The sequence below is a fragment of the Lepus europaeus genome, chromosome 1, assembly GCF_033115175.1.
Source record: "Lepus europaeus isolate LE1 chromosome 1, mLepTim1.pri, whole genome shotgun sequence".
Classification (NCBI taxonomy): domain Eukaryota; kingdom Metazoa; phylum Chordata; class Mammalia; order Lagomorpha; family Leporidae; genus Lepus; species Lepus europaeus.
The window spans coordinates 177,375,829-177,398,325 of NC_084827.1; the positions used below are offsets into that span (position 1 = coordinate 177,375,829).

A 22,497-nucleotide genomic window follows, 5' to 3' on the forward strand; every position below is an offset into this window, starting at 1 on the left:
CTGCTCCACTTCTGATCCAGTTCCCTGCTAATGGCCTGGGAAAGCAGTGGAAGATGACCCAAGTGCTTAGGCTCCTGTGCCCCTTGGAGACCTGGAAGAAGCTCCTAGCTTCTGGCTTCAGATCGGCCGGTGGATGGGAGACTTTCTCTCTGTTTCTCCCTCTCTCTGTCTGTAACTCTGCCTCTCAAATAAATAAATAAAATCTTAAAGAGAAAAATCCCCCAATCATGAGTCCACACAGTGTTCTACAAACAAAACAAATCAAAAAACAAAGACACAGTCTCCGCAGAAGGAAGCCAACTCCCATAAGAGGACGGGACACGAGGACAGCTCCATTTTACAATTCTTGGTGGAATAATTGGCTCGGGAGAATCAGTAGCCAATGTTGAAAGCCATTGGTTGAAAGACCAAAAGGGAGAAGATATTTCTGTAAGCTAAATGCTCGCTGGACAGACAGCTTATGATTTGCAATTATCTCTTCCATGGAAGCGGTCTGCAGCTTCCAGATAAACCCAGTGCCCAAGCCTGGCTGATACGAGAGCTTCCTGACCATTCAGGTTCAAGCACAGCCCTGGTGCCTTTTTGCTAACAATATCCACTCTGCATCTAATCAGGCAGCAAGCCCTAATTCCCAGTTTAAAGTCAGTATGGGGAGAGAAAGAACAAATTAAATAGTACACAAGGAGGCAGTCACACAAACCTACGGCGGGGCCACGCTGCGCCACACACCTGCACGTTCGAAAAACAACACAGGGGCCAGCGCCGTGGCTCACTTGGTTAATCCTCCGCCTGTGGTGCCAGCATCCCATATGGGTTCCGGGTTCTAGTCCCGGCTACTCCTCTTCCAGTCCAGCTCTCTGCTGTGGCCCGGGAAGGCAGTGGAGGATGGCCCAAGTGCTTGGGCCCCTGCACCCGCATGGGAGACCAGGAGGAAGTACCTGGCTTCGGATGGGTGCAGCGCCGGCCGTGGCGGCCATTTTGGGGGGTGAACCAACGGAAAAAGGAAGATCTTTCTCTCTGTCTCTCCCTCTCACTGTCTAACTCTGCCTGTCAAATAAAAAAATAAATAAAACAAAAAACAACACAAGGGAGGAATTCTTTGATTACGTAGTCTAAAGAACAATCAGATTATTGCAACTGGCTAAGGTCTCGGCACCCCAATCTTGATTTGCAAATTCCAGCCGTGCGAGCCATTTTGAGGACACTGGGGGGACATTTGAACGCAGGCTGGTGTGGGATTACTTTGGAGCCGTGGTTGATTTCCGTAGGTGTGGTGTAGGTACCGTGTTCCTGGAGAAGGGCATTCTTGTCCCCAAAAGTTGTCCTCTGGGCATTTGAGGCTGGAGAATGACAATGTCTGTATTTTACTTTCATAGCATTCAGGAGGAGGAGAGAGAAGAGACTCCAAATGTGCCAGGAGTTCACAGTTTTTTGAATCTGGATTGAGATGCTGTGGGAGTTAACTGCACTGTTTTCTGCATGCTTCGAGTCTTTATACAAAGTTGGGAAGAAGGGGAAAGGTGGTTAGCGAAGTAGCACATTCGACTAAAGGAAGGGATGAGGGAGCCAGTTGAACGTGGCAGGAGTGGGGCTGGGCTGGTGCAGGGCTGGGGAAGAGAGAGGCCTTCGCCAGTCACCTTCCAAGCTCGGGACCTCAGAGCTCCAGGACCTGCTGCACGTGGGCCCCACGTGGGCGTCTTCTGCTCACAGAGAAACCCCCAGGACCTGAGCAGAGCCCAGACTCTAGCAGGCGCCCCATCAGCGCTCATCGGCAGGTGTTGGGGTGCAGTGGGTGAAGCCACTGCCATATCGGGGCACCGCCCCCACTGCAGGCAATAGTGGCCGCTGTCTCAGGGCTGGGTGGAGTGTATGTGTGGGGAGGGGGGAGTCGGGTAAACCCCCAGGTGTGGGGAGCAGAAGAAAGGCAGGGGTTGTCCGAGGGCCGGGGTGCCAGGCTTTGCTCAGCATTGGGATTGTGTCTATTGGATCACATCCCATTCCTATTTATTTTTTATTTGAAAGGCAGAGTGAGAGTGAGTGAGACAGAGGGAGAGAGTGAGCCCTTCCGTCTGCTGGCTCACTGCTCGGATGCCCACGGCAGCCAGAGTTGAGCCAGACTGAATCCCTGAGGCTGGAACTCCATCTGAGTCTCCCACGTGCGTGGCAGGGGCCCAGCACTTGAGCCGTCCCGGCCGCCTCCCCGGCATATTGAATGTGCCCAGTGTGTTGGTGCCACTGCTGTGTGACACAGGGCTCCAGGGGTCAGCAGCTTTCATTCTGTCCCTTCTGGCCAGGACCTCCCTTGAGGCTATGGCTCAGCCACTGGCCAGGCCTGGAGGCTCCACTTCCAAGCCCAGGTTGTTGGCAAGAAGTGTGAGCTCCCAGCCGCGTGGGCCACGGGCGGAGCTGGCTTCCCTGCTGAGTCAGTCTACACTTGTCTTTCATGACCTTGCCTTTGACTCACACCCTGTTCAATGAACCTCTTAGTCAGACGCGGTCTGGCGGCTGGGGCCAGTCCACACTGCATGGGAGGGGTGAGGATCCCAGGCCGTGCGGTGCGCGGTGCCACCCTGGAGCCCGCGACCACACACCCACCCCTCAGCTTTTGCCAGGACAGTGAGTGAGGAAGACAACCAGCGCCGTTGTCCGTTCTGTGAGTTTGCTGTGTGCCAGAGCCAGGGCTCAGAGCGGACACACACTGAGCCGTGTCTGCCGCCGCACCCGCCCAGACAGGCTGCACCCCTGCACCACGGCTCCTAGGCACGAGCTGTGCCCTCCTGAGACGTGGCAGGTTCCCTCTGTTACTGGGAATGCAAACAGAGCGTGCTGTAGCTCTACTCGGCAAGGTTAGACCTTGACCTTGAGCCTTGACAGTGCTGTGCCTGGCAGTGTTGCACGAAGGGGCTGCCATCACCAGTTCCCCCCACAGGGAGAAAAAGACGTGGGAGTTTTGACAGCCCCTTCTCTGCACCCTGGGCGTGCGATCGACACGCAGCTCCGTGGAGACAGCTCTGCAGATTGGAAGGTGGAGGGGAAATGCGACATGATAAGGTGCCAGCCCGCTCGCTGGGAGGGCCTGGGATAAAACCCAATGATCAGAAAGACAGAAGGGCTTCCCGGGCTTCAAGAGGCCTTAGCCAGCTCCGTCTGCGGGGGCCAGGGGTTTTCAGGCCTCAGGCAGGACCTGGGCTCCACGCACCCTGCAGGCGGGTAAAGGTGGGTCTTCAGAGAGGAGGCTGGAGTAATGCCCGCGGGAACTGGAGGTGTGGTTGTCAGCTCCAGGACAGCGGGACTGCAGGGGGAAAGCCGCCGTCGGAATCCGACATTTGGATACCGTGGGCCTGCTACGAGGCAGACACTCTTTGCTTTCAGCAAATTGATTCCTGCGGCACCCCTGCCGAGTAGCCAAACCACGGACGGAGTTCAGGAACTGAGTGGCGTTCTGTTCGCTCCCTTCAACATGGCTGTCTCTGCCCCCCTCCCCCCCCAGGCTCCGGGGGTTCTGAGGTGCCCACGCGGAAGAGCAGTGGGTGCCTTGTAACCACGGCGTTGAGGCTCTGCGTGCAATCGACTTGGACATGCCGTGATTCACCAAACCACACGCTGGGGGTTTCTGTTTTCTGATTCTGTCGTCTTCCCACCAGAACGTCTTAGACACACGATCAATCGCCTTGATCAATCTGTGGTTACTAGATCTGCCCCCGATAGTGTTCCAGTAGCTCCAGGCCGAGTGGGCTACTCCCACGGAACCACGCACTAAAATGAAAGGCAAAGCCGGAGGTTGACTGACTGTCTGGTAGACACTGCCACTCAGAGCGGCAGAGGTGCTCAGAACAGATTTACCGAAAAATGAACACAGAATGAGCCGATTCCTCAAGTCTGGAGGGGTGAAACACCTGCCAGTAACGACGAAGTGTGTCTGATAGCGGCTGACGGCGAACCGTTCACCGCCCCTGCTGGTGTAGGGGTAACTGACCAGTTGTCCACGGAGGCAACCATTCATCCGCGGCCAGGGCTGCACCGTGGGCTCGGCTGTGCACTGCCCACCTCTGGGGCTGCCTGTTATGTCAATGACAGTGTGGTGGAGCCCTCAGGAGCTGGGCTACACTCCCACCCTCAGCCTCAAGGCAGGTACTTCATTCTATCCTCTCTGATAGGGGACGCTCGCACCTGGTCATTCATTCATTCACTGATCTGTCCACTCATTCCTTCATTGTCAGCTGGGGATGCTCCAGGCGCTCTGGGAGCATGGCAGGTGGCGGCCGAGAAGGCCTCTGGGGAAGAGGCTAAGCCGAGCTGAGGGTTGGATGGAGACTGTGCACGCAGTGTGGTGGAGGGCGTGGCAGGTGGAGAGCACTTCCAAGCCCCTCACTGCTGTCCTCAGACTCTCTGGTACGAAGTCATCTTTCTTTCCAGTGCTCCTACCAGTAAGGTGCTGGAGCCATTCTCAATTTAAAGACAGGGAAACGCAGGCAAAAAACCAAAACAAACAAGGAAGTGAAGTGGTCTAAGGCCAAGCCTGTACTTCTCCTCACCACGCTACGTTTTCCTTTCTCATCTTAAACGCATCTCAAGTTACAAGCACGGTACAAAGAATTTTTATTTAACTTTTCCTGAGCCGCTGGCGGGTCAGTGGCTGACCTGATGTCCCTTCATCCCCAAATACTTTCGTGTGTGTTTTCCACAAGCGAGGACTTGCTCTTATAGAACCGAGACGCAACCATAAAACCAGGAAGCTGTGGTGCAGCAGGTTACGCTGAGGCTTGTCACCCGGCATCCCAAAGGGGAGTGCCAGTCTGAGTCCTGGCTGCTCCGCTTACGACCCAGCTCCCTGTTAATGAGCCTGGGAAAGCAGTGGAGAATGGCTCAAGTCCTTGGGCCCCTGCACCCACGTGGGAGACCTGGATGGAGCTCCTGGCCCAGACCTGGCTATTGAAACCATTTGAGGAATGAACCAGTGGATGGCAATCTCTCTCTTTCTCTCCCTTTTTCTTTTTTTGTCACTCTGCCTTTCAAATAAATAAATAAATAAATAGATAATTAAAACTTTAAACAAACCCAGGAAGTTAACTTTGATAAATTATTACTGACTAATCATCAGACTCCATTCAAATTTCCGCTGTGTCCAGTGGTGTCGTCCATAGTAAACAGACCCCAGCCAGACCCTACCCAGGGCCCCCCAGTACCCTTGGCTGTCCAGCCTCTGCCTGACTTCACTCTGCAATGGTCTCTCTGTCTTTGCTTGACTTCCATCACCCCATCGTCTTCGGAGATCTCAGGCCGTTCTTGATCTGGGTTTTTCCAGCATTTTCTGGGATTACATTTAGGGTTTGTGCCTTGGAAGGCCACCCTGTGTAGTGTGACGTGGTTCTGACTTTTACAAAAATGGAACCACGCTGTGTGTCTTCAGGGCTCTGTCGTGTGCTGTGTGCGGCCTCTGGTCAGGCTCAGCTCCTCCCCTGGGGCTTGGGGAGAGCAAGGACTGACTTGCTCAAGGCCACAGGCTGTGGTTCGGATGTGTTCCAGGAAATCTCACATGTTGGAAACTGATCCCTACATTGGTATGTGAATGGCTGGCCAAGGCGATGGCATCTGGAGGAGGGGATCTTTGGGAAGCGATTAGGGCTGGGTGAGCTCAGGGGGCTGGGGCATGATGGTGCCAGTGGCTTTGCCCAAAGGGGAAGAGAGACCCGAGCTGGACCTGTGCTCTGTCTCACCATGGGTGGCCTCACCAGGTGAGCTGCAGAAGCAGGCCCTGGCCGGATGCCGACACCTTGCTTTGGCCCTTCCCAGGCCGCAGAGCTGTGGGCCAGATGAACTCCTGCTCTGTCCAAACTGCCCCTGCGGTGGTCTGGACTTGACTTGGCTCCTGCACTCAGCAGGACTTCAAACCCAGTCATAAGTTTATGGCACTAGGAGAGCAGAAACTTAACCCAATCACGGCCTCGTGGGAAGGCCTAGGTCACTGGGGGCATGAGCTCAGAAGGTTGTTCTCACCAGAGGGCTGAGCCAAGCCCAGGCCCTCTGCTTCCTGCCTCATCCACCCACACCACACCATCGACCTCCACGGTCCTCACCACGTGGCCAGCCAATCGCTTTCCTGATCTTGGACTGCGAACCTCCTGAACAGTGAGCAGCTTGACTTGGGTATTTCACTGCAGGCCTGAGAAGCCCGTGCACCTGGTCTCAGGTATTTTGTGACAGCCACTTGCAATGGACCAAGACACAGCATGAGGAAGGCTCAGGGCTGATGGCACTCAGAGCCTCTCTGTTCTGCCCGTGTGGGGACAGCCCCCACAAGGACCAGGCTGGGCTGCTCAGGGCAGGGCAGGGCAGGGCAGGGCAGGGCAGGGTCTGAGGCTTGGGGTCTGCTCTCCTGCCTTCCACATCCTCCCAGAGGCAGCCCATTAGGGAACAATTAAACATTCAGAATTTGAAAAGTTTAGAAAAAGATAAGCCAGTGTGATACAAGTGTAATGCATGAATGATCGACAGAACCAATAAAATTGTAGTTTAAGAAGAGCAATTAAGTTTGGTTTAAGTTAATCAGAACTAGGGCACTAAAAAGTTAGTTATTGTCAGTCAAGTAAATAAAATAAAAAGGCATTTGAAGGATTGCAGGCAACAAGAAACAGGAAATAAAGCCGTATGTGGAAATCCCAAACCCCTAGAAGTTTAGCAATTTAAATTGTGAGATAAAAAGAGAAATAAAAGATGTGCAGGAGGGGTTGGCAGTGAGGCGAAGCTGGAAGCACCGAATTTTTTTTTAAAAGATTTTATTTATTTATTTGACAGGTAGAGTTACAGACAGGGAGAGGGAGAGACAGAGAGAAAGGTCTTCCTTCCATTGGTTCACCCCACAAATGGCCGCAACAGCTGGAGCTGCACTGATCCAAAGCCAGGAGCCAGGAGCTTCTTCCCGGTCTCTCAGGTGGGTGCAGGGGCCCAAGGACTTGGGCCATGCTCCACTGCTTTCCCAGGCCACAGCAGAGAGCTGGATTGGAAGAGGAGCAGCCAGGACTAGAACCACTGCCCAAATGGGATGCCGGCGCTGCAGGCGGAAGATTAACCTACTGCGCCACAGCGCCGGCCCCAGCACTGAATTTTAGTTGTTAAGTGTTGCAAAGCTAAAGCACAGACAGAAAATGTTATAAATGACACAAGACTCCAGGGCCGAGGTCCACGTCAGGAAACTTGGAGTAACAGGTACGAGGAGCCAGGAGAGCCAGACTAGCCCTGCACGGACAGTCCAAGAGGTGAGAAGAGGGTAAGACCGCAGGACGCTACACACGCAGTCTGGGTCCAGAACAGTCCATGTTTCAGGGCAGGGCATTTGGCCTAGCAGTCAAGGTGCCGCTCGGGCTGCCGGCGTCCCCAGCAGGGTCCCAGCTCTGCTACCCTTCAGCTTCCTGCTAACGTGCGGTGACGGTTCCTTTCCGCCACCATGGGGGACCCGAGTGGAGTTCCTGGGACCCGGCTTTGGCCTGGCCCAGCCCCAGATGTTGTAGGCATATGGGGAGTGAATCAGTGGGTGGGAGACCTCTGTCCCTGTCTCTCTCTCTCTCTTAATTTAAAAAAAGAAAATGCCTGCTCCCAAAGCCCATTATTATCATTACTGTCAATGTCAAAGTCCAAGATGTTTTCTTATTTTTTTTTTTTTTTTGACAGGCAGAGTTAAACAGAGAGAAAGGTCTTCCTTCCGTTGGTTCACCCCTCAAATGGCTGCCACGGCCGGCGCGCTGCGCTGATTCGAAGCCAGGAGCCAGGTGCTTCCTCCTGGTCTCCCATGGGGTGCAGGGCCCAAGCACTTGGGCCATCCTCCACTGCCTTTCCGGGCCACAGCAGAGAGCTGGCCTGGAAGAGGGGCAACCAGGACAGAATCTGGCGCCCCAACTGGGACTAGAACCTGGTGTGCCGGCGCCGCAGGCGGAGGATTAGCCTAGTGAGCCGCGGTGCCGGCCCGTCCAAGATGTTTTCCACTGAACCCTGACGATCTGATTCCTTGCGAGGTTCTGAGCCTCCGTGTGGTCACCTCTGACCCAGCGCTGTGCTGGGTGAGGGCGGGGGCAGCCAGGGAGCTGCTCCAGACCTGAGACAGCCGCCTCACCCCACAGCCCACACCACAGCAGCCTTGTGGGGCAGGTGGTGGGGGAGGGGTCTGTCCCTTCCACTTACGGAAGGGATGCTTGTTTAGAACTGCTGAAAACGAGACAGCCCTGCGCAGGGTATGGGAAACCAGCTACAAAGGCTGTGACCCTAAGTCAGTGGCGTTTGTTCCGAGACAGTGTAAACAATTTCAGAGCTAAAGGATTCGATCCTCTCTGCTGTCAGCCTGGTCCCCAGGTCTGAGGGCCTTCGAACGCTCCAGTGGCCTTTAATTACCCCGCGCAGCCGGGTTGGCCTTGCCAGGACCCCGGCCAGCACCCGAGTGGAGGGGCGAGAGGCGGGTAGCTGGTGCTGCCCCGCGGGGCACTCCGTCTTCCGTCTGTTATCTCCGGAAGAAACCTGTGCGGCGATGGTGTCTGAACGATGCTCTGCTCCTCCTGCATCTGCCGGAGCACGCACCTGTCCTGTGACACGGGACCGGGCTTGGCAAGAGCCTGGCCTCACAGTCCCTGCCACACCACCAGACCAGCCTGCTCAGGGGTGCCTGCGAGAGGCTACCACCTCTGCCTGGGGAATCGCATTCACTCATCAACCACTACACGTATGAAGCCCCTCTGACGTGTCTCAGGCTAAGTGCTCAGGAGGGGACAGAATGTGCCAAGTCCTGCCTTAAAGGAGCCTAGAGATAATGCTGCCTGGGCCGCCATGGCCGACAGGGAGAGCTCAGGATTGTGCCAACCTCCTGGGAGAAGAGTCAGGACAGGGACTCTTATTTTTGAATAAACATAGTAAGAATAGAACCTGCTGTTAGGAAAGTGTTGTGAGCTCCCGGGTACTCCTCACCTTCCCCCCCCCACCCCCCCGTTCCCTTCTGCACTCTCTTGTCTGTGAGCTCCAGCCTCAAGCTACACCAGCTATGTTTGGGGTTGGTTGCCAGTGATGGGGGCAGGGAGGTAGCGAGAGCAAGAGGATTGAGGTTTGACGGCATGGCCCTGCTGCCCCGCCTGCTGCAGTCCTGCAAAGCCCACGGGTGCAGGTGCCCCCAGCCCCATCCGTGTCAGTCCTAGCCAACCAGCGGTGACAGCTCCAACCAGCTGGCTGACCCACGTGACAGCCCTGTCTGCACATCCAAGCCCCTTCCCGTGTGCTGCCCAAACAACCCTCCCTTCTGTGTGGTGGAAACGGTAGGTTCAGAGATGTAGCGAACACAGAACCAGCATCAGCTAGGAATATCCAGTATGGCTGCAGGATGCATCCCCACGAGGATCTTTAGGTCATTATAATAAAATTATCATAGCCAACGCCCCCTCCCATGGTGCACCTGAAAGATATGATCCTTTGAAGATTTCCAAGAAAAGGCGCAGAAATGGGTGGTATCCAAGCCCCGCCTCATTAAGCCCCCCCAGCCGTCCCCTGCCCGGTGTCTCCAGAAAGTGCAAAAGGACGGCTCCGGTCTTGTTGATTGCAGTTCACGCGCCACACTCGTTCCTGGACGTGCACTTTCGCCCTCAATAAACCTTGCTTTGCTGCTCACCTTGAAGTCTCTTCATTGAGACTTTGTTGAACTCTTTCTCATGTGGGGACAAGCGCCTGGAGCAAGCCCAGCCAGGCGTCACCCCACAGTGCCGACTCCTCTCCCAAGCACATCTCCCATTGGCAGTGGGGATGGTTGCACGCATTCTTGACCTTTCAGCTGATTGGCCCAGAGAGAAACAGCAGACTAAGGGTGGCCAGCCATATCTTTTCCCTTAGAAATTCTAGACTCAGCCACAGATGTTTGGCAGAAGAGTTTGGACTCTACTTGCCATGACCACATCCCGTAGTGAGTCCGGGCTCAGTCTCTAATCCAGCTTCCTGCTGGTGCACACCCCGGGAGGCAGCAGGCAGTGGCTCAAACGCTGGGGCCCTGCCCCCACAGGGGAGAGCTGCATCGAGTTCTCAGCTCCCGGCTTTGACCTTGCCCAGTCCTGGCTGTCGTGGGCATTTGGGAAGTCAATCAGCGGATGGAAGATCTCTCTGTCTCATCTCTCTCTCTCTCTCTCTCTCTCTCTCTCTCTCTCTCTCTCCTCTCCTCTCCTCTCCTCTCCTCTCCTCTTCTCTCTCCCTCCTCTCCTCTTCTCTCTCTCTCCTCTCCTCTCCTCTCCTCTCCTCTCCTCTCCTCTCCTCTCCTCTCCTCTCCTCTCCTCTCCCTCTCTCTCTCTCTCTTTTTAACTCTCCCTCTGCCTTTCAAATAAAAATAAATAAATAAAAGATAAATACATTCTAGACGCAAAAGCCAGTCTCTGTCTGCTGTGGGAGCCAGGTGGGAGGTCCCACTGGCTGGGGCTGTCCTCTGGGCCGTGCACAAGCTGACAGGCCGGGGGAAGAAGCTGTCTGGGGAGAGCAGCAGCAGAACAGAGCAACCCACAGAGAGAAGCCCGGAGGAGAGGGCCCCGGGGCCCCTGGGGAAGAATGGCCCTGGCTGGCTCTGGGCGACGTCTCCCCCCTGGGTTTCCTCTCTTCCATGCGGACTCTGTGGGCTTCCAGCACCCTTGCCACAGCCTGCTTTCAGCTGAACCAATCTGAGCAGCCGTTGGCTCTTTGCGGTCAAAGCAGCCTTGACCAGGGAACAAGGCGGAGCTGTCTGTCCTCCTCGTGTTCAGCAGTAAGCGGCACCCTTGCCAGCGCAATAAAATAGAGCAAGAAAAACACGTAGAGGACACGCGGGTTGGAAAGATGGGAATAACACTGTCTTTGTGCACAGACGGCAGGGGTGTGTGCATGGAAAACCCAAAGGGACATACAAACAGAGCGTTACAACTCCTAAGTAGGGACCGGCGCTGTGGCGCAGCTGGTAAAGCCCCGCCTGCAGCGCCGGCATCCCATATGGGCACCAGTTCCAGACCCGGCTGCTCCACTTCCTGTCCAGCTCTCTGCTGTGGCCTGGGAAAGCAGTAGAAGATGGCTCAAGTCCTTGGGCCCCTGCACCCACATGGGAGACCTGGAGGAAGATCCTGGCTCCTGGCTTTGGATGGGCACAGCTCTGGCCATTTTTTCCATTGAGGAGTGAGCAAGCAGATTGAAGACCTCTCTCTCTCTCCCTCTCTCCCTCTCTCCCTCTCTCCCTCTCTCTCTCTGCCTCTGCCTCTCTGTACTCTACCTTTCAAATAAGTAAATAAATAAAACTTTAAAAGAAGATTTATTGCACTGTATCTAAAAAGTAGGCTTACAGAGAGAGGTAGAAAAAAAGGTTTTCTATCCGCTGGTTCACTTGCTAAAGGCAGCAATGGTCGGGGCTTGTCCAGACAGAAGCCAGGGGCCCAGGACTCCCTCTGGGTCTCCCACATGGGTGCAGGGGCCCAAGCACTTGGGCCGTCCCCTGCTGCTTTCCCAGGCGCATTAGCAGGGAGGTGAGTCAGAAGCAGAGCGGCAGGGACTTGAACCTGTGCTCTCCTGGGATGCTGGCTTTGCAGGTGGTGGCTTAACCTGCTGCACCACAGTATGCTGATCTGAAATAGGTAAGCGCTGTGGAATGGCTGCCTCAAGCTAGCTCGCGTATGCACCGATTCCCAGATTTATGGATAGGGCAATGCAATCTCAACCAAGATCCCAGAAGATTGGGGGGGGTGTAAAAATTGACAAACTAATTCTAAAATTTATATGGAAATGCCAAAGACTTAAAATAGCCAAGACTGTCTCAAAAAGGAACACGGTAGGAGGGCTTCCCCTACCAGATTTTAAGATTTAGCACAAAGCTACAGTATTTGAGGCGCTGTGTGTTAGCACAAGGGTAGGTAGATCAATGAAACAGAAAAAAAGACGAGAAATAGGCCCACACGTCTGCAGCCCATGGGTTTCTGTTCCCTGGGGGTGGGGGAACAGAGTTAGAGAGTGTGCGAGCTCTGAACCCCTCGTTCATTCCCCAAATACCTGCCACAGCCAAGGCTGAAGTTGGAAACGCAACCCAGTGGCAAAAATGCAATTACTGGAGCCATTAGTGCTGCCTCCCAGGGTCTGCATCAGGGGGGCTGGAGTCAGGCAGGGGGGCTGGAGTCAGGAGCTGGGTATCAAACCCAGGCACCCCCATGTGAGATGCGGACACCCAAGAGGGGCGTTTTAGTTTGTATTTCCCTGGTCTGACAAGGTCGAGCCATTTTTCTGTGTATGCTGGTTTTTCATGGATGTCGTGCAGTGTCTGTCCAAGCCATTTGTCCTTTTCTTTTTAATGTGTAGGAGTTCTTTAAATATTTTTAATAGTTCTTGATCAGATGCATGCACCGCAAATGTCTTTTTTAACCAGTCCATGATTTATCTCTTAACTTTTCTGCCTTTTAATGAGTAGAAATTTAAAATTCTGATGAAGACTAGTTTATCATTCTTCTGCTTTGATTGTGTTTTCCATTATTATCTTTCTATTTTAAAAGATTTTATTTATTTATTTGAAAGTCAGAGTTACAGAGAGAGAAGGAGAGACAGAGACACAGAGAGAGAGAGAGGTCTTCCATCTGCTGGTTCACTCCCCAGATGATCACAACAGCCAGGGCTGGGCCAGGCTGAAGCCAGGAGCCAGGAGCTTCTTCCAGGTCTCCCACGTGCGTGGCAGGGGCCCAAGGACTTGGGCCATCTTTCACTGCTTTCCCAGGTGAATTAGGCAGGAGCTGCACCGGAAGTGGAGCAGCTGGGAATCGAACCGGCGCCCAAATAGGATGCTGGCACTGCAATCAGTGGCTTACCCGCTGCGCCACAGCGCCGGCCCTTCCCATGCTAGCTAAGAAATATTTGACTACTTCAGAGTCACGAGGATGGTCTCTTCTGCCTTCTGATGGAAGTTTGCACTTCTGTGTTTCGCATTCACACCTCTGTGGTCCAGTATGGATATCCGGCTGCTAGAACCGTTCAATGAGGCCATCTGGGAGTGGGCTCAAGAAGCCCAGTCCCTGCCACTTACACCAAAGACCTGGATGGCGTTCCTGGCCCCCGGCTCCGGCTCCACCCAGCCCTGGCTGTTGAGATATTTGGGGAATGAATCAGCAAATGGGCTCTCTCTCTCTCTCTCTCTCTCTCTTGATTCTCTTTCGACTAAATACAAGTGAGTAAATTAAAGAAAAAACCCACACCCAGAGAAACCATAATAGAATGGATGCAATTACAAAGCCCAATGCTTGCAAGTCTTGGCAAGGATCCAGACTGGAGCGACCGGAAGTTGACAGGTGGCTGGCGGGAGTGTGAAGCAGTACAACCATTTTGGGTAATTACTTGGCTGTTTCTGACAAAACTACACGCACACCCCTGTTACCTTGGCGTCAGCACTCCCGAGCCCGACTGCGTGGATGTCCTAGGGGGTCTCTGGGTGGAACTCAAGGTCCAGGGCTCCTTTGCAGAGGCTCCGTGTTCCTGTGAATCTGACGTGTGAGAAACGGAGCGAGTTAGGAAACACGCATTTCTCCTCGGCAGGCAGTGCTCTCTGGACAAGGACACGAATGACTGCCCTCGGGAGGAGAAGGGGAGAAAGGAGGCAGGGCCTTCTTCCTCTCACCCCGAATGGGCTCTGCTACACCTTGTGCCGTATTCAGTCACCTGGGACAGCAACCCCGGAAGACTACAGTTGTAACACAAGAAACTTCAGGTATGCGCGGGAGGGGGAGCAGGTGCACCTGTATGTGCACACACGAACCCACACATACATGCACACATGTACCTGTGCACATGTGTGTCTGCACACACGTGCATCCGCACACACATGTACACATACACACATGTACATGCACATATGTGTGTCTGCACACATGTGCACCTGCACACACGTACACACGTATGCATACCTGCACACACATACCTGCACACATGTACATATGTGTGTCTGCACACATGTGCGCCCGCACACAGTACATGCACACACGTATACCTGCACACACATACACGCACACATGTACATATGTGGGTCTGCACACATGTGCGCCTGCACACAGTACACACATGCATACCTGCACATGCACATACATGCACACATGTACATATGACAGGTGTGTCTGCACACACACGTGCCTGCACACACATACACGCACACATGTACATGTGCATATGTGTGTCTGCACATATGTGCACCTGTACACACACAAGCACATCTGAGATCATAACCGTAGTCACCAACCTCGTCAATGTCTTAGCAACACAGCTGTAACCACTGGTGTCGTTTCTGTTTAGCACTGGTAACTTGTCAACCTTTACACATGTAACCCTGTAGCATCACATCAAAGGGTGAGTCTGACACCTTCCCTTGAATGAGGGCTGTCCTCTGGGGACACCGTGTCACTGCTCTGGTTTGGATTTGGGCAGATGGGACGAGGAGGCTCCTGTGCCTTCCAGACCCCAGCAGCACACGCGCCTGTTGCCCGGGAGGGGACCAGAGGAGCCGTGTGGTCAGGTGGCTCCTGCTCATCAGCGAGCGAGAGCCAAGCGTCTTCTCCCTGGACTGGATCTGGAGGGGCCCAGCTCCTGGCCGTCCTCCGCTGTGTTCTCAGCCATTAGCAGGGAGCTGGATCAGAAGTGGAGCAGCTGGGGCTCGAACCAGCGTCTGCATGGGAGGCTAGAACTGCAGACAGCATTTTCTGAAAAAAAAAACAGTATGGCAGGAAGACCCACCGGGTGGGTACCTACCCATGCTTAACCAAGTCGGCCCCTGCTCTCGCTCTCTCTCTGGCCACATCCTCTATCTTCGTCAAGTCCCCCACCCCCCACCATGGAGGGGTCCAGTTCTTGTTCTGTTCTGGCTTTGAAGTCTGAGACACAGGGAAAAGCCCTTGGTCCGACCTCCAGGGTTCCTCGAAGGTCAGAGACTTGAACTTGCCCCGTGTGTGAGGATGCGTTTTTACTTAAATTCATGGCCATCTTCCAGCACAAACAGAAGCTGAAATACTTCTAGGGGTGCCATCTCTGGATTTTTCTCTCTTAATTCTGTGGGACACAGGGTCTCAATTCCTGTCCGTGGAGGGCACGGTCCAGCAGCGTGGTCAACTTCCCCACACCATGTCATTGGGTTGCTCTGGCCGGCAGAGTGCGAGACGAGTGACTGGCCAAGGCCGGGGTCAAGGCCTCCCTGGCTTTCTTGGAACCACAGCTGGTCTGCTGGAAAACGCGCCAGCACCCTGGGGCTGACCCACTCGTGGAGAGAGGGGGGCGTCCTCGTCCTAACCCCAGGTGAGCCACAGCTGACCACAGGGGTCAGACCACGGACCCTCAGAATCGTGAGAGGTAGTGAGGATTGCCTAGGTCTCTGTGGTTTGCAGTGCAAGGTGTAAGGGATATTTTTGAGGGCATTTATGAAGTTCCAGGGTAGAAGGCATCAGCTGCCACTGCTGCTGTCTCAGGGGAGCAAACTGCTCCCGCGGCATCTGTCGTGCCCCAGGGGCCTTGAAGGCAGCATGCGCAGGCGCTAGGAGAGGCCCCCAGCGCTGACACTGCCATCTGTCCAGGTTTCTGGGTTTCATTCTGCTCAGCCCGTGCACTCCTGTTTTGAAGGAGATGAAAGTCCCAGGAGCTAGGCTGAGACACTGAGGGACTCTTGTGACACAGGGGCCCCAGGTTTCAATCTCATTTATTTTCAGGGCAGCAGGAAACCCTGGGGATGAACCGGGACGGTAAGGATAGGGACGGAACTCAGCACTGCGGAATTCCCAGGCCCAGATAGTTCCAAGGCCCCACGTAGAACGCACCTGCGGCCGGCGGGGAATGGGGGAGGGGGGCTTGGCTGAGTCCTGGAACAGGAAGCCGTTTGCATAGAAGTCAGTCTCATTGCATCGTTTGGGTCAGCTCTCTCTCCTGAAGTACACACCTCATGGTGTTGGGGGAACTGGAACGTGTCAGATCTCGGCTCACGTGTGGCACCCACTGGACCTGTCCTGCCGTCCCCCATGGCTTTCAGAGCCTTCCATTTTACCAGCAGCCCTCAGCACTGAGGAGTGAACGACCCTGTCCCTGGTACTGACCTGCCAGGCGGCTGGCGTTCCGCTCCCGGAAGTCTCTGGCTTTGCTTCTGTGTCTCATGGCGCGGTTGAAGATGGAGTTTCTCTGAATTGGAATGTAGCAGCGGGGTTCCTCATCTTGGACCTCGTGGTCAGAGTGAGCAGGGTCCTCTTCTTCTGAGAGCAACTCGGGCCTCATCTCGGCCAGTTCACCGTCAGTTTTCCACGAACCAGTCACTGGTTCCCTCTGAGGCTTTTCCAGATCTTCAGATTCTTTGATCTCCATGGAAATCGACCCATTGGTTTCTCAATAGAGTGATCGGTGGTCAGCAACCTCCCCAGACATCGCTGGGTCTGAGAGCTGAGAACAGAAAGAGAGAGAAAAGGGATCCACTTTTAGAATCAACAGACTAAAGATTCCATTCCAGGGGCCGGCGCTGTGGCATAGCAGGTAAAGCCACTGCCTGCAGTGCCGGCATCCCATATGGATGCCAGTTCAAGTCCCGGCTGCTCCTCTTCTGATCCAGCTTTCTGCTGTGGCCTGGGAAAGCAGTAGAAGATGACCCAAGTCCTTGGGCCCCTGCACCCACATGGGAGACCTGGAAGAAGCTCCTGGCTCCTGACTTCAGATTGGTCCAGCTCTGCAGTTGTGGCCATTTGGGGAGTGAACCAGGGGATGGAAGACCTCTCTCTCTCTCTCTCTCTCTCCTCTATCTCTCTGCCTCTCTGTAACTCTGACTTTCAGACAAATAAATCTTTAAAAAAAGATTCCATTCGAGCACAAATTCCCCTCCCATTTGGACTGGAATCTGGAATAACCCGCCCACACCCTGGCAACCAGGTCTTTGTCAATGAAAAATCACAATTGCAGCTTTGCAATTTGGATGCGTTCGTGTCTCGTTTTGTAATTGAGGTGTGTTTATATCATTCACAGGATGCACTCGTGGTGGAAATGCTTAAAGCACCTTATATAACTGATGTTCAAGTAAACATTTCTTGAATAATTCAAGAGAAAGAGTAGCAAAAACAGAAGACTGGGGAAGCCTTGGAGAGACACAGAGAGCTGTAGGGAGACCAGAGAGAGGACCTTGGCAAGGGAGTAGACTTGAGCCACAGGGGGACAGACCTGTTGTCTCAGCTGGTGGCCTTGTCCCCTGTGTGTGTGTGGGGGGAGGTGTCACTGGCCTCTGATAGAAATAGGCCTGGCAGCCATGGGAGATTACGGACCCCAGCCCACCCAGCCATCCCTCACGGGCTGGGATCACAGGATGGTTGCATCCCCCCCCGGCTCACCCACACGCCCATCGCCTGCACTGGGACCTGTCACAGGACAAGGGCACCAGGAGGAGGAAGCAGGACTGTGCAGGCCAAGCCATTTCTTTGCAGTGGGGAGGAGGGACTGACTGTATTGAGCCTTGGATGGAGGTGCGAGCCGGGGGCACCAGGCTGCGGTTTGAACACGACTTGCCCCCTCTGAGGCTCAGCTGATCCGGGGCTGCTGTGGTGGCCATGTTGGGAGTGGAGCAATCAGGAGGAAACGGTGCCTCTCTCTGGGTGGGGTTCCTTGTCTCGAGTGTGGGCTGAAGCTGCATCTCCTGTTTTCTCTCCCACATGCCCAAGTGCTGTCTTCCCAGCCGCACCACGACGCAGCACGGGGCCCCCACCAGAAGCCAAGCAGATGCCGGAGTCCCGCCCATGGAGTTCCCAGCCCCCCGACAGTGAGTCGGGGTGAACTTCCCAGTCTCGGGGCTTCTGTGGCAGAGACCCAGTAGCAGCCTGGTGATCCCTCCACGCTTTCCACCCATCCGAGGGCTTGGACCTGGGGTCCCAGGGCCACTGTGGAGTGTCGGGGTACAAGGGCTGGGTGTTGGGGTACACAGGCCGGATGCAAAGGCCGGGTGGGTGGGGACGCTTGGCTTCCCGGTGCAGAGCTTCCATCAGGTCTCAGGGAAGTCCCTCTGGTCCCGGCCCCTGATTCCTGACCCGTGCAAGCCGGAGTGTGCACTATGGGGGCATGAGGTCCTGTCCAGGTGGTGAACGTCACGTCACTGCTTTCAGATCAAGGCGTGCAGCGGCTGTAGGGTCCCATTTCGACTGCACGGTGGACATGACAGCTTCCCAGGAGCACCTGGGACGAGGACGCTGGGGCATAAACTGGTCAAGGAACCCACAGCTCCAGTGTGAACGGGTGATTTTCACCCACGACAGAGGAGGTGACTATACTCAAAGCTAAAGTGTTATCGAGCCATGCAAGAGAACGAGAGAGAACGACAGGGGTTTCTGTCTTGACCAGATGAGCAGGGACCCCTGCCCTCCCTCTGGTGGGCACCCACCTGAAACGTGGCTGAAGGCCAGGCAGAGAGGACTCAAGAGAGCCAAGATCAAGTCGCCTCCCTCTGTCCCAGGGGGGCAGCAGAGGGCGGGGATGAGGACCTTGGAGAGGCCAGAGCTCAGCACAATGTGGGGCAGAGGCTGATTTCACAATGTGAATCCCAGAGCTGTGCCAAGGGGGAGCAGCAGGGGTAGGAGTGGGGGTGGGGGGGCACGCCCCCATCACTTCTCAGCTTGCAGTTGGGTCTGATGATGGTGAGTGGGCAGGGCCTCCTGGGGTGGGAGTGGGGCTGGATAACATAGGAAGGAATTGTGTGTTGGGGTCCCTCTGTGTGGGGGGCCTCAGAGTCACATCAGTGGGGAGCGGGTGGCAGCCCCCTAGAAGTCCTGGGCAGGTGTTTGGGGCATGGAGAGCCTTCTGGACAGGTATCCATGGGTGTGTGGTGAGTGAGCCAAGGGCAGGGCTGGGGTGGGGAGTGGGAGGAAGCCCAGGGCTCTGACACAGGGTGGATCTGGGAGGGGAGGTGTGGAGCCACCCGCCGGCAGTGACGCTGCCGTGGGAGCCAGGCCGGTCTGGGGTTGGAGCGTGCTGGGCTGGGCGTGTTGGGCTGAGGGATCGTCTGGAAGAGCAGTGCAGTCAGAAATTCCTGGCTGGAGCCGGGCTGGGGAGGCCATCCTCCTGCTCTGGCCGGAGGATCCTGCAGGCCTCTGTGCAATGGGCCTACCACAGGCTTTCCTTTCTTGGAAGTTAAATTCTTCCTCCTCCTCCTCCACCACCACCACCACGGCCCCCCCCTCCTCCTCCTCATTTTAGTCTGCATTTAAAAATGGAGTTATTGGGGCCAGCGCTGTGGTGTAGCAGGTAAAGCCACCGCCTGCAGTGCCAGCATCCCATACGGGCACCGGTTTGAGTCCCGGCTGCTGCTCTTCTGATCCAGCTCTCTGCTGTGGCCTGGGAAAGCAGTGGAAGATGGCCCAGGTCCTTGGTCCCCTGCCACCTGCATGGGAGACCTGGAAGAAGCTCCTGGCTCCTGGCTCTGGCCTGGCCCAGTCCCGGCTATTTCAGGAGTGAAGCAGCAGATGGGAGACTTCTCTCTGTCTCTGTCTCCTTCTCTCTCTGTAGTTCTGCCTTTCAGATACATAAATAAATAAATATTGGGAAAAAGGTAGAAATGGAATCAAGTAATGGTGACCAGGAGGTGGGCCTAGTGGGAGGTCACAGGGTCAGTCTCGGGAGACGATGGTTTTAAAAGCCCAGGTCAGGCCAAGCCACTTTCTCTGCTGCCTGGTTCGTACATCCTCCTGCTTCCACTGGGGCTTGGCTGCCCAGCGCCCTCATCAGACAGCAGCCCAATAGGGCCCCTGGATCTTGGACTTGAACCTCCAAAACTATGGTCTTAAATAGGACTTTTCTCTTAGATTTCTCAGCTATTTCATTGAGTGATGGAAAGCTGACTGATAGAACCATCTTTAAGATCATTACACACACACACACACAGAAAAACGATTCTAATTACCTCAACTACTGACCATTTCAGGCAAATGTGTTGGAAGTCTGGGATGTTGTTGTAGTTGCTTTCATTCATACTATGGTGTCCAACAACTGGTGGAAAGCCCAAGGCCCCAGCCCATCTCTAACATGCTAAGGCCCATGAGTTTCTGCTCCCACCGTGAGGTTGAGTTCAGAGTGGAGGTGCACATGGAGAGCTTCGTGATTGGCAGGGTAAGAGCTCAGGGAAAGACACAGTTGCCCAATTCTATCCACTCATCCATCCACCATTCCATCCACCCATCCATCCATCTGTCCATCCATCCATCCATCCAACCGTCCATCCATCCATCCATCTGTCCATCCATCCATCCATCCATCCAACCGTCCATCCATCCATCCATCTGTCCATCCATCCATCCATCCAACCGTCCATCCATCCATCCATCCAACCGTCCATCCATCCATCCATCTGTCCATCCATCCGTCCATCCATTCATCCATCCTTCCACCCATTCATTCATCCATCACGATTCCATCCATTCATCTATTTATCTCTCCATTCACCCAACCATCTATCCCATCCCATCCAACCATCCGTCCATCCATCCAACCGTCCATCCATCCATCCATCTGTCCATCCATCCATCCATCCATCCAACCGTCCATCCATCCATCCATCTGTCCATCCGTCCATCCATCCATCCATCTGTCCATCCATCCATCCATCCAACCATCCATCCATCCGTCCATCCATCCATCCATCCATCTGTCCATCCATCCATCCATCTGTCCATCCATCTGTCCATCCATCCGTCCATCCAACCGTCCATCCATCCATCCATCTGTCCATCCATCCATCCATCCGTCCATCCATCCATCCATCTGTCCATCCATCTGTCCATCCATCCGTCCATCCAACCGTCCATCCGTCTATCCTTCTGTCCATCCTTCCACCCATCCATCCACTCAGCAAGCACTCTGGCCACTGGCTGATCCTCTGACCCCTGTCTTTGTCCCCTACTCAGTCAGCTCGTAGCACACAGCAGCCCTCTGTCAACCTTGGTTGTTCACAATGAATGAGTGGATGGTGTCTGTCCTTAGGACTCACAAGCACTGCGGGGGGGAGTGTGGAAATTGGCCCTGTTTTGTGGACAGGAAGCTGCGGCTCTGGGGTCTTGGTAACTTGCCTGGGACAGCATAGCCGCTAACGGGTGGGGAGGCCAACACGGTGTCTGTCTGACTCATTCACTTGTGAATGCGGGCTGACGGCAGGCCTGGGCGACTCAGAGGCAGGAGCAGGGCTCCTAATTTGTGCCTCTGTGCTTGCTATGTGGCTCGGGCCGCCTGAGCCAAGAGTGAACGCTCAGCCTCCCGGCAATGGGCTGTGGGCCCGGGGCCTCCCCTGCGTGAGTCAGTGGCCTGAGAGATTGGGAGACGTGGGGAGGAGGACGGGGGAGGGGAGCCCGCTGTTGGGGTGGGGTTGGGAAGGCGTGTGGGCGTGGGGAGGGGGCTTCCAGATCAGCGTTTCCCAGACTTTGGTAGCTCTTGTTTTCAACAAGATCTTGTTTTCAATGCATATCCTGTCCAGGTGGGTTGGCCGATACCCACACGGCCGGTCAGTGCCACCCGCCAGCCAGCGAGGTCCTGCAAGGGGGGAACAGTAGCCCCAGTGCTGGTGTGGGACGGAGAGGACCCTGTGTTGGCTCTGCCCGCCTCTGCCCCTGCCCTGGCTCGGCCTGGTGGGTGTCTGCCACAGGCCAGAGATGGCTGGGGCCGGGGGGCTGGGGCAGGTGCTGTCCCTCATTGTCCCCTGTGCCTCTCCAAAGGGCAATGCAGCAGTGTGGTGGGGAGAGGGTGGAGAAGGTGGGGAAGACTCCTGAGCAGGGCAAGTGCCCATGTGGGGCCCGAGCAGCCCCTGAGGTGGGGGGGGGGGGCGTGGGGGAGGGGCCTTGGCAGGGAAAGTTTTGGTGGGAGCAGATCACAGGGGGGCTACAGCACCAGGGGCTTTCACGGAGGGGCAGCCCCCTGGGCTCTGGCTTCCACCCAGCAGGGAGCAGTGTGCGGGGACACAGGTGACACAGGTGACACTGAGACCTTGCACCAGGACACCAGAGGCGACCAGGAGGCACATTAGGGGTCCAGGCAGGGCAGAGGAGTGACAAGAGTGGCCAGAAAGAGGGCGCTGGAGCTTCGAGGCAGTGTCCCCTCCCCTCCCCCCAGTCCTTGAGGGAGAGGCCCCCAGGCCTGCGTTGTTTCCCTGACAACAGCACTCCCTGTACCTTGGCCTCTCCCCAGGTGAGAGCCACAGGCCCGCCTGGGGCTTCAAAAACAAAGCCTTGAACTGGCTCCCCTGGATGGAGGCGGCTGGTGGGACAGCAGGGGCTTAGAGGAGTTTCCGGTTTGTCAGAAAAGGCCCCACTAGACAAGTAGCCGGGGAAGCACAGAGGGGCCCCGGCAGACTCCTGCAGGGAGGCGGAGAACAAACCTGGAGAATCTAAAGGGGACATTCAGAGGCTGGGGAGCGAGCCTCGGCAGGCCCAGAGGGCGGAAGTGAGCTGGCGGTGGGGCCTGGAGGCTCAGCTGGCTCTGCCCCGACCCCGGCTCTGCCCCCTGGACCGCGGGGCCACT

General features: G+C 55.4%; 1 protein-coding gene across 1 annotated transcript in view; it reads right to left on the bottom strand.

Moving 5' to 3' along the window:
• NGEF (neuronal guanine nucleotide exchange factor) overlaps positions 1 to 22,497 on the bottom strand; it is a 101,136-nt gene that overhangs the window by 53,343 nt on the left and 25,296 nt on the right. Inside the window, exons 2-3 of the mRNA XM_062193544.1 lie at positions 16,071 to 16,407; positions 13,382 to 13,487 (exon numbers count right to left, since the gene is read on the bottom strand). Coding sequence (XP_062049528.1) covers positions 13,382 to 13,487; positions 16,071 to 16,332 — 368 coding nt within the window. The 5' untranslated portion in view covers positions 16,333 to 16,407. The remainder of the gene's footprint in view (positions 1 to 13,381; positions 13,488 to 16,070; positions 16,408 to 22,497) is intronic.